Source organism: Dendrobates tinctorius, unplaced genomic scaffold, assembly GCF_039654945.1.
Source record: "Dendrobates tinctorius isolate UK_male_01 unplaced genomic scaffold, ASM3965494v1 ptg000138l, whole genome shotgun sequence".
NCBI classification, from domain to species: Eukaryota; Metazoa; Chordata; class Amphibia; order Anura; family Dendrobatidae; genus Dendrobates; species Dendrobates tinctorius.
This window is the reverse complement of record NW_027361806.1, coordinates 10,195,085-10,207,400: the sequence shown is the minus strand read 5'-3', so window position 1 is coordinate 10,207,400 and position 12,316 is coordinate 10,195,085. Positions and strand designations below refer to the sequence as shown.

At 42.0% G+C, this 12,316-nt stretch overlaps 1 protein-coding gene across 2 annotated transcripts in view; it reads left to right on the top strand.

Moving 5' to 3' along the window:
* The window catches only part of FYB2 (FYN binding protein 2), a 57,888-nt gene that overhangs the window by 14,184 nt on the left and 31,388 nt on the right, over positions 1–12,316 (top strand). For both annotated transcript variants that reach the window (XM_073544554.1, XM_073544555.1), the window contains exons 4-7: positions 4,145–4,184; positions 6,846–6,940; positions 7,603–7,663; positions 10,938–11,032. In XM_073544554.1, coding sequence (XP_073400655.1) covers positions 4,145–4,184; positions 6,846–6,940; positions 7,603–7,663; positions 10,938–11,032 — 291 coding nt within the window. The remainder of the gene's footprint in view (positions 1–4,144; positions 4,185–6,845; positions 6,941–7,602; positions 7,664–10,937; positions 11,033–12,316) is intronic.

Sequence of the window (12,316 nt, the reverse complement as noted above, 5' to 3'; positions counted from 1 at the left end):
ACACAAAAACCGGTCTCCATCCAATAGCTAAGAGACAACTGATTAAAGAGAGGCTGCAGAGGGTAAACTGGTGACATATGTAGAAAACAAGGTATACAATGGTCAGTAGTATTGTTATTCCTAATGTACACACAGGATAGCTTATTGTGAAAAGACACCTGTATCGGCAGGTATGATTTATGTTTGCCTAATTCCTTAAGCATTAGTATATAATACAGGATGTAACTCAGGATCAGTAATATAATGTATGTGCACAGTGACTGCACCAGCAGAATAGTGAGTGCAGCTCTGGGGTGTAATACAGGATGTAACTCAGGATCAGTAATGTATGTACACAGTGACTGCACCAGCAGAATAGTGAGTGCAGCTCTGGGGTATAATACAGGATGTAACTCAGGATCAGTAATGTAATGTATGTACACAGTGACTGCACCAGCAGAATAGTGAGTGCAGCTCTGGGGTGTAATACAGGATGTAACTCAGGATCAGTAATGTATGTACACAGTGACTGCACCAGCAGAATAGTGAGTGCAGCTCTGGGGTATAATACAGGATGTAACTCCGGATCAGTAATGTAATGTATGTACACAGTGACCGCACCAGCAGAATAGAGAGCGCAGCTCTGGGGTATAATACAGGATGTAACTCAGGATCAGTGATGTAATGTATGTACACAGTGTCTGCACCAGCAAAATAGAGAGCGCAGCTCTGGGGTATAATACAGGATGTAACTCAGGATCAGCACAGGATCAGTAATGTAATGTATGTACACAGTGACTGCACCAGCAGAATAGTGAGTGCAGCTCTGGAGTATAATACAGGATGTAACACAGGATTAGGCCGTAGTCGAACACAACGTATAAAAATACGGTCTGTATTTTACGGTCGTAATATGCAGAAATGATCCCTGACCCGTATGTCATCCGTTGGCAAGGCAAGGATGCGACTTTTGCGCATGTAAGCATCCATATGCCGAGTTTTTCTCGCCGGCTTGCAAAATGGACATATAACGGATCCCAATGACAGGTTAAAACATAAACGAAAGAATAGATATATACACATAGAATGTGTGTGTATGTATATATGTATGTGTGTGTATGTGTGTATATATATATATATATATATATATATATTTCATAGAGTTCTACATAGCAGAATAGCCCCTAAATCAATTGCCAGCTTCTGTAAAATCATTACAAAACCGGACATGAAATGACACATAGTTTACATACAGTAAACCATTTCATTTCATTTACTTTTTTATATGTCTTTGACTAATAATTAGATTAGGGTATGCGTGTAAAGTTTTGGACATGTAGGTGTTAAATTAACAGGTAAATTTGTTGAGAAAAATTGCGTGGGCTCCCGCAGTAATTTCTCCGCGAGAGAGGGAAAGCCAGTGAGTGATGGCAGATATTAAAAGCCGGGGCGCCTGCGCAGACATGATTTCATTCATTCTGCAATGGCTTACAGCGGGGCCGGTAGCATTAGCACCGGTCCCTGTTGTAAACTAGTTAACCCCTTGTGATGGACTGCAGCGGGGGGACCTGACTGAACGGTGGAGAAGTATGGATATTGTTGTTTTTTTATTTTTTGTTCTTTTTACAGGACAACAAGGAATTCTGTTGAATAGCAGAATAATAAATTTTGTCAAACTTTGTGTGATAATTTCATTAAAATTATTTTTAATGTGTGTCTTTTTTAACCCTTTACTACTATAGGATTAATAATGGATAGGTGTCTTATTGATACCTCTCCATTATTAACCTAGCTTAATATCACCTTTCAATAGCAAGGTGACATTAATTCATTATTATTAACCCATGAGCCACCGCTAAAGGCAATGGGAATAGAGAAGCTAAGTGCCAGAAAAGGCGCATCTTATAGATGCGCCTTTTCTGGGGTGGCTGGGGGCAGATTTTTTTTAGCCGGGGGGGAGACAAAAACAATGGTCCCTCTCTAGGCTATTAATATCTGCCTTCACTCACTGGTGGAGAAATTACTGCGGGAGCCCATGCGGGAGCATGTGTGTGTGTGTGTGTGTGTGTGTGTGTGTATATATGTATGTATGTATAATATATATATATATATATATATTAGTGTGCATGTACTGTATATATACAGTACAGACCAAAAGTTTGGACACACCTTCTCATTTAAAGAGTTTTCTTTATTTTCATGACTATGACAATTGTAGATTCACTCTGGAGGTATCAAAACTATGAATTAACACACGTGGAATTATATAATTAACAAAAAAGTGTGAACCAACTGAAAATACTGTCTGTCTTATATTCTAGGTTCTTCAAAGTAGCCACCTTTTGCTTTGATTACTGCTTTACACACTCTTGGCATTCTCTTGATGAGCTTCAAGAGGTAGTCACCGGAAATGGTTTTCACTTCACAGGTGTGCCCTCTCAGGTTTAATAAGTGGGATTTCTTGCCTTATAAATGGGGTTGGGACCATCAGTTGTGTTGTGCAGAAGTCTGGTGGATACACAGGTGATAGTCCTACTGAATAGACTGTTATAATTTGTATTATGGCAAGAAAAAAGCAGCCAAGTAAAGAAAAACGAGTGGCCATCATTACTTTAAGAAATGAAGGTTAGTCAGTCCGAAAAATTGGGAAAACTTTGAAAGTGTCCCCAAGTGCAGTGGCAAAAACCATCAAGCGCTACAAAGAAACTGGCTCTCATGAGGACCGCCCCAGGAAAGGAAGACCAAGAGCCACCTCTGCTGCGGAGGATAAGTTCATCCGAGTCACCAGCCTCAGAAATCACAGGTTAACAGCAGCTCAGATTAGAGACCAGGTCAATGCCACACAGAGTTCTAGCAGCAGATACATCTCTACAACAACTGTTAAGAGGAGACTTTGTGCAGCAGGCCTTCATGGTAAAATAGCTGCTAGGAAACCACTGCTAAGGACAGGCAACAAGCAGAAGAGACTTGTTTGGGCTAAAGAACACAAGGAATGGACATTAGACCAGTGGAAATCTGTGCTTTGGTCTGATGAGTCCAAATTTGAGATCTTTGGTTCCAACCACCTTGTCTTTGTGCGACGCAGAAAAGGTGAACGGATGGACTCTACATGCCTGGTTCCCACCGTGAAGCATGGAGGAGGAGGTGAGATGGTGTGGGGGTGCTTTGCTGGTGACACTGTTGGGGATTTATTCAAAATTGAAGGCATACTGAACCAGCATGGCTACCACAGCATCTTGCAGCGGCATGCTATTCCATCCATTTTGCGTTTAGTTGGGCCATCATTTATTTTTCAACAGGACAATGACCCCAAACACACCTACAGGCTGTGTAAGGGCTATTTGACCAAGAAGGAGAGTGATGGGGTGCTACGCCAGATGACCTGGCCTCCACAGTCACCAGACCTGAACCCAATCGAGATGGTTTGGGGTGAGCTGGACCGCAGAGTGAAGGCAAAAGGGCCAACAAGTGCTAAGCATCTCTGCCTGTATAATAAGACTGAGAAAAAAAATGGCTAATGGGAGCTACCCCATGGATTAACATTGGTCCGCGTTCCTTTTGTGCATAGCACTAATCCGTATTTCTCGCTAGTGTGACTCCGGCCTTAGTGTGAGATCAGTAAAGCAAACTATTTTCTCGTGAAGTATTTTTGCTGTGTTGTTTGACAGTTCAGGGCATATTATTGAGTATCTGCAGGTAAGGCAGGTGATGCACATCTATACAGCTTTTTGTGCTACTTCCTTTATTGTTTTTAGTATTATCAAAACACAACGCCGCTTATCTATCGTCAGGGACGCTGTGATGTACTGGACACTTCACAGATTTTACCTGTAATTGACCATATTATTAGTATGTTAAATATTGGCGACAATGTGACACATACAATTAACAACCTGTGTATACAAAGACTTGTTTCTATTAGACATAATTAGTCACTTGAAACAAGACTTTCCCCAGCGACTGTTGTTACAGCAGAATACACCCGCATTGTAGTGTGTGTGTAGAAGATGCATTAAGTAACAGATAGCGGAGGTTTTATGGTGACCTGCAAGGGACGCTTTATAATACATGAACTGTATCAATAAATAAGATCTGAATTCTTTTTCCTTTCTGTTTGTCTAATTTTTATTCTATTTTTTTTTTTTTTTTACTTTTTCTTTTAAAGTTTTAGAGTCGACTGAAGCAGAATATGACGAACCCCCAAGGTAGTGACTTATTGATACATTTGTCTTGTTTTGGTCAATATTCCATGATCTCTGCTGTATATCATTAGTTATTTTCTTGATAGGGTAGACCATAAATGTGTGATCATTGGGGGTCAAATCCCTGGGATAGACCAGAAGGGCATTGCAGCATATTATCATGGACCGTACAAGCACATCAATGTTCCTAGACGTATCACTAGAGCGACACAGCCCATTCATGGTGTTGATGGGATGGTGTCCTGGGGGGGGGGGGTTGAACACCCAATGATCACACCTTCAGGGTGTGTGCACACGCTGCGGATTCTGCTGCGGTTCCGGCCGCTGCAGGTCCGCAGCAGTTTTTGCTGCAGTGTACATTACCATTATTCCTTATGGGAATAAAAAAACGCAGTGCAGACGGTGCGGATTTTTCCGAGCGGTTTTGAAACCTAGAAAATCCATTGAAAATCTATTGAGATATTTTATATCTTTTTTTTTTTTTCCTGACATAAGGGTCAACATGTTCATCACTGCAGGACCTACTGACACCTTTTCTTTCCAAGAATCTTGTATAGCAAATTTGTAAAGAGCGTTTCCTGCTCTTGAGTTGTTGGGTTTCCAGGAAAGTATGGCGACAATGTATGATGAAGCAATAATGGGTGTTAGAAGAGTTGTCGCCAAGCTTTCTCAGATCTAGGCCTTAGCTAAAAACAAACTCTACAAAGTAAATAAATATTTACAAAAAATTTGTTACATTTCTAGCAACATTCCAATGAATGGAATTTACTGCCCCTCCTCATTTTAAGGTTGCTGGTGACAGACTCGCCTGCTGCGAGCTTCATATTTTGGTGCCTATCCCCATGATAGACACGTACAATATGCTGCTTTGGTGCAGGCGACGCTGGGTAATTATTTTGGAGACCCAAAGAGTAATTTCCCCCATTCACCTGGGGCATCAATGACTTGAAGTGCAGCCTGGGTTTTCATATGGACGATCTGTTTCTATATTAGCTCACTGTCTAGGAGGATGATATAATATACCCCTTGGTATATACTGGTGAGAAACGTACTTTTATCAAATCTGTTAAATGCCACTTTTTAGATCAAAATCACTAAAAGCATGGAGAAAATGAAACCGCACCCAGAGAGCAGCGTGACCCAGTTTTTTGCATGCGCAGTAAATACACACGGCCAGGTGAAGAGCTGAAGGGGCCCCTGGGGAAAATATTACATTCTGCCCATTCCTGTTTTAGAAGGAAGAATCTGTTAAAAAAAATAGATAAACATTGAATAATATAATATTTACTAACAAACGGTAACACAATCACAACAGAATAAGAAACTACCGACATATAGTATTCAAATATTTCAGTGTTTTGCGAATGTATTCACCCCTTTGCCATTTTTTTGTGTTTTGCTACCAGAGAACCTGGAATTTCACTGGCTTTTTTTTTTTTTTTGAGGGTTTGCATCAGTTCATGTAAAGAACATGCCTACAATTGAGAACATTTGGTTTTCTTTTCATTGTGAAGAACAAATAGGACAAAATAACTGATTGCTTTAGTGTGCATAACTATTCACCCCCCTAAAGTCAGTACTTTGTAGAGCTCCTATTGCAGAAATTACAGATGCTCTGGATAAGTCTGAGTTTTCCACATCTTATCACTGGGATTTTTGTGCATTCCTCAAGGCAAAACTGCTCCATCTCCTTCAAGTTTGTTGTTCACCAGAGGAAACCATCTAACTTCAGGTGTGACCACAGGTTCTCACTTGAAATAAAGTGTGGGCTGTGACTCGGCCACTCAAACATTTACGTTTCCCCTTAAATGACTCACGTGTTCCTTTAGCAGTATGCTTTGGGTCATTGTCTTGTAGATGAACCTCAATCCGAGTCTCAAATCACTGACAGACTGAAACAGGTTTTGCTCAAGAATATCCCTGTACTTTGCTCCATGAATCGTCCACTTGACACAGACCGTTTTTGCTGTCCCTGATGCCGAAGAACATCACCACAGCATGATGTTGCCACCACCATGTTTCACTGTGGGGATGGTGTTCTTTGGGTGATGAGCTGTGTTGGTTTGGTGCCAGACATAACGTTTACCTTGGTGGCCATAATCCTCTGAGTAAGGGTGCATGTATAGCACCAGAAACGCGTCAGGTGTTCCTCATGTTTTTAATTATGGCTTGAGATGCCTTAATAAAATATTCTAAGATTTTACTTTATAGATTGGAGTGCCGGACTTTTCCCCCTTTTTCAGATTACTGAAATATTTACACACAGGATGTAATGTCACAAAATAGGTAGCAAGCCAATGGGGGTGAATAATTTTTCAAGCCACTGTAATGCCATATAACACTGCTGGTGTCACACAGTCCAGAACATAAAGGGTATAACTGCAAACCAGCGGCTTAATAATACTGCCATATTGCGCCCAAGAGGGAGGTGCCACACAGTTCAGAAAATAGGGTCTTTATGTGCAAAACAGTGCCCTAATAATACTGCCATACAGTGCATAAGTAGCGTCACACTGTCCAGATAATAGATGCTACAGTATGTGTCCTAATAATACCGTCATATAGTGCCCTACCAGTCAGATTTCTGGCTTGATGGGTTTGATCGGTTTATAAGCTTCCAGGATCGCTGTTGCCGGACTTCTTACTGTCTGTATTTTATTTCAGCCTCCTGCCAACGAGTGAAGACGTTTATGATGAAACTTTCAGTCCAGCAGAAAGTGACGCTGATGGCTATGTAGCCAATGATGTTGTGGAGTACGGTGAGTTCCAGGGAGGTCTTTTAGGAAACTCCTTGTTCTGTTGCAAAATTATTTTCACTATTGTTTATTTTCGTGCCACTCCTGGACATTAGTTATGATAAATAGATGTATACAACAGTAATTGCTCCCACTTTGTGCGCCCCTTTTCTCACCGCTTGTTATCACACGTGTGTGTATCCCATTTCCTCTGACTTTTATGTATTTTTAGCAATAAAGCTACTTCTTGGCATTATTTTAGACTATGCATCGTCGTTTTTCTGTATACATGCCACAGTGGTAACGCCTCCTTTCATTTATAATAAACTCTGGAGGCAGATTCTCGGGGAGATCTATGCCCGGCCCATAGATCTTAACAGCTCATTTACACATTAAGGAATATGTGGATTTCTCTGGAATAAGACAACAGATCACAGATCTCAAGGTATCATTTTCCTATGACCTACCTACCTATATAGACTGCTTAGGAGGGTTGATCCTACTGACGGATTCCCTTTCAATGTATTTGAGGATGAGACGCCCCGTCCAGGTTTACATCATCCTTTTTGCTATTGCAGCTTTGAGACCAACGTACAACATTTTATTAGGATCTGTTGCGTCTTCAGGTCATTTTTTTTTATCACTGAATTGTTGCTATTATAACTCATTTATATCTTGTTCTGCAGATGCGCCTGATGCCGTGAATCCTGTCCCGGAGGCGGTGAGCCAGGCAACAGAGGTCATAAGGTAGAAGAAATGGAAGGATATGGGACATGTCAGGATTTCCATTTTAATACAAGTCTTGAAACTTTCTAAGAAATTTTGTTTTGGTTCCCCAACATGGTGGAAAAAAAAACACTTCTTGCTATCAGCGATTGGAAAAATGTGTCATTTGCATTAAGATTTGGACCTGAGTTTGCGCCTGCAGGCACTGGAATTGTTACAATGTAGCAGCATAAACCGTAACATTATAGATGGGAAACCGCAGCAACTCTGCTCATTCTCTTGTCCTGACCCGTAGACCTGGGTCAGACATGGTTCTGGTCCAAATCTTTTTCAGGGCCCACGCCTACCATATGTTAGTTACAGTGTCTTGCAATATTATTCACCCCCTTGGCATTTTTTGTATTTTGCTACCTCACAACCTGGAATTTCACTGTTTTTTTGAGGGTTTGCATCAGTTCATGTAAAGAGCATGCATAGAACTGTGGACATTTGGTTTTCTTTTTATTGAGACAAAAACAACAAATAGGACAAAATAACTGAAAACTTCAGTGTGCATAACTATTCACCCCCCTACAGTCAGTACTTTGTGAAGCCTCCTTTTGAGGCAGCTTCAGCTGCAAGTCACTCTGGATAAGTCTCTATAAGCTTTCCACATCTGCCACTGGGATTTTTGCACATTCCTCAAAGCCAAACTGCTCCTGCTCTTTCACATTAGATGGTTTCCTCTGGTGAACAGCAATCTCCAAGTCTGACCATAGATTCTTACTTGGATTAATGTCTGGGCTAATGACTAGGCCACTCCAAAACATTTACACATATACCCTTAAACCACTCGAATGTTGCTTTAGCAGTATACTTCGAGACATTATCTTGTAGGAAGGTGAACCACCGTCCCAGCCTCAAATCACTGACGGACTGAAACAGATTTTGTTCAAGAATATCCCTGCATTTCACACCATCCATCTTCGCCTCGACTCAGACTATTTTCCCTGTCCCTGATGCCGAAAAACATCCCCATAGCATGATGCTGCTACCACCATGTTTCACTGTGGGGATGGCATTCTTTGGATGATGAGCTGTGTTGGTTTGTTGCGAGACATAGAATTTACCATGGTGACCAAAAAGTTCAGCTTTGGTCTCATCTGACCACAGCCCCTTCCTCCATACATTTGCGGAGTCTCCCACATGTCTTTTAGCAAACTCAAAACAAGCCTTACAATTTTTGTGTAACTAAAGGCTTTTTCTGCCCACTCTTCCATAAAGGCCACCTCTGTGGAGTGTATGACTTATTGTGGCCATATGAACAGGAACTCCAGTCTCTGCTTGGTAACTCTTCAGCTCCTTCAGGGTTACCTTTGGTCTCTGTGCTGCCTCTTTGATTAATACCCTCCTTGCCTGGGTTGAGCGTTTTGGTGATCGCCCTCTCCTGGCAGGTTTGTTGTGGTACTATTTTCTTTCCATTTAATGATAATGGATTTGATGGTGCTCTGGGATCACCAGAGATTGGGATAATTTTTATAACCCAACCCTGACTTGTACTTCTCAACAACTTTGTCCCTGACTTGTTTGGAGATCTCCTTGGTCTTCATGGTGCTGTTTGGAGATCTCCTTGGTGTTCATAGTGGTGTTTGACTATCTCCGTGGTCTTCATGGTGGTGTTTGGAGATCTCCTTGGTCTTCATGGAGGTGTTTGGAGATCTCCTTGGTCTTCATGGAGGTGTTTGGAGATCTCCTTGGTCTTCATGGTGGTGTTTGGAGATCTCCTTGGTCTTCATGGTGGTGTTTGAGGATCTCCTTGGTCTTCATGGTGGTGTTTGAAGAACTCCTTGGTCTTCATGGTGGTGTTTGAAGATCTCCTTGGTCTTCATGGTGGTGTTTGAAGATCTCCTTGGTCTTCATGGTGGTGTTTGGAGATCTCCTTGGTCTTAATGTGTTGTTTGGAGATCTCCTTGGTGTTCATAGTGGTGTTTGACGATCTCCTTGGTCTTCATGGTGGTGTTTGGAGATCTCCTTGGTCTTCATGGAGGTGTTTGGAGATCTCCTTGGTCTTCATGGAGGTGTTTGGAGATCTCCTTGGTCTTCATGGTGGTGTTTGGAGATCTCCTTGGTCTTCATGGTGGTGTTTGAAGATCTCCTTGGTCTTCATGGTGGTGTTTGAAGAACTCCTTGGTCTTCATGGTGGTGTTTGAAGATCTCCTTGGTCTTCATGGTGGTGTTTGAAGATCTCCTTGGTCTTCATGGTGGTGTTTGAAGATCTCCTTGGTCTTCATGGTGGTGTTTGAAGAACTCCTTGGTCTTCATGGTGGTGTTTGGAAATCATGGTGTTTAGTTAGTGGAGCCTCTTGTTAATGGTGTTGCAGCCTCTGTGGCCTTTCAAAAAAAAGGTAAAGTGTATATACTGACAGATATGTGACACTTAGCAATCTAGCACTAAGCATGGGACTTATGAACGGAATTGCTAGCACCAGAAAGTTTTAGGGGCTTCATGGCAAAAGGGACAAATACATAATTTTTAGTTATTTGATCCCATACATTTACTTTATGCCTATATGTTTCTTACTTCACCACCTTAGACTATTTAGTGCTGATGCATCAGAAATATTTACACACAGGTTGTAATGTAACAAAATAGGCAAAAAGCCAAGAGGGCAAATATGTTAGCAAGCCATTGTATATCACTGGTGGCTTCTTATGTGGACCACCTCAATAATCATGGCTTCTGTGGGATTGTTACAATATATGTGTTTTTGACTATTTGAAAGGGGTATTCCAATTTTGACAATTTATCCACAGGATTTTACATAATTGTCTGATGGATTTAGTTTCCATTTCTTGGACTCTCATCTGTCTCTCGAATGTGCCCCTGGGAATAGAGAGGTGGCTCTGCATGGGCCAGATCCCTCCACTTAAAGGGGATTTCCCCACAAACAAAAGTTTTGTTTTAATCAATAGATTTTGGAATAATAATTTCCACAATTGGATGTGTTTAAATAAAATGCTCCTGTGCTGAGATAATCTTATAAATGTGCCCCTACTGTGTAATGGTCGTGTCTGACCACGCAGGGACATGGCAGTTTTCAGACCTCCCATAGAAGTGAATGGAGAGAGTAACGCATATGCGACCAATACTCCATTCCTAGCCGTACAGACGCTGGGTCTCTAGTCCTGGGAACATTTCTTAGCTGCAATCAGATATTTTAAAAATAGTGAGTAACTAAAATGTGAAGTATGTTAATAGTAAGTTGTACATTTTGGAAAATGTGAAAAGAATTTTACTTTCTTTTTTCCTTTCTAGCCAGTTTGATTCGGAGGGGATGGCATGTTATGAGGAAATTCTGAAGGTCAGAGAGTCCTTGTACAACAGTAATTTCTATGACACAGAGGAACCTAGTAAGTTACATTGTAGCATTTGTTGCATTTGTCTACACATAATTCATCATTGAAGATTCTGTTATTACAAAGAATTACTGCGCTGCAAATGTATCATCACCTGATGGATGCTGGGACCTGTAATAGTCATACTAGGCACCTCATGTAAGAGACAGTGGTGGACACAGACAGAAACCGGCGCCTGTGCATGAAATGTATATGGACCCCCTGGCTTTCCTATAGTTCTGTATATGACAGGTATACTGTCCCCCCTTCCAGGTATACTGTTCACCCCCTTTCTAGGTACAGTATACTGTCCTCCCTTCCAGGTATACTGTCCCCCCTTCTAGGTACGGTATAATGTCGCCCCTTCTATGTATACTGTCCCCCCCCTTCCAGGTATACAGTTCACCCCCTTTCTAGGTACAGTATACTGTCCCCCTTTCTAGGTATACTGTCCCCCATCCTGGGCCGCTTCTGTTCTTCACCAGATTTAAAAAAAAATAAACGCTTTTCCTCCCTTTCCTCTGCTCCCTCACCGCGCAGTGTCCTCTTCTGTAGTCAGTGCAGGAGCAGGCAGCTGATTTTGACGTGCCGCCACAGGCAGCACGTCACATCGCTGCCATTCGCCGTGCGTCACTGGCAAGACAACGTCACCTACCGGCTTCTGATTGGTTGGCAGTGTGTATTGCAGTGCAGGGAGAATGCAGGTCTCTGCACCGCAATACATTTCACCTGAATGCGCAAGGATGCACATCAAGATGAAATTGTCGTCAGTGGGGGCAACTCAATCATGGGCCCTGTCATGGTCGCACCCACTGTGACCACGATTCTTTTGCTCCTGGTAAGTAGGTACCTGACACTGAACTGCTGCTTGTTCTGATTAAGATTACATTTTGATTACTTGTATCCACCACCAGAGGGAGCTTTTTGAATATCCAGATTTTAAAGGGCCAAACTGACAGTATAAACTACACTCCTGGTCTTGTAAGGGATATAGCCCCTGTCAAAAACAAAAAAAAAAAAATGCACCGGTAGGCTTCCAGTAGCTCCTACTTTCGCAGAAACCGAACTTTAATCAGATATTCTAAGTAGGATGCTCAGTGCGTTTTTCCTGCCTTTCACTGGTGATTTACAGCGCTGGCTTGCCTGAAGTGAGCGCAGGCAAACCAGAGCGGTCAATCATCAGTGACTGGGTTGAGTCATGCAAAACCAGTGGGCGGATCGGTGTCCTGAGCTTCTTGGCCAGATCTTCAATTACAGACCCCCAAGCTGAAGAGCGCCTACCCTATAATACTCCATATA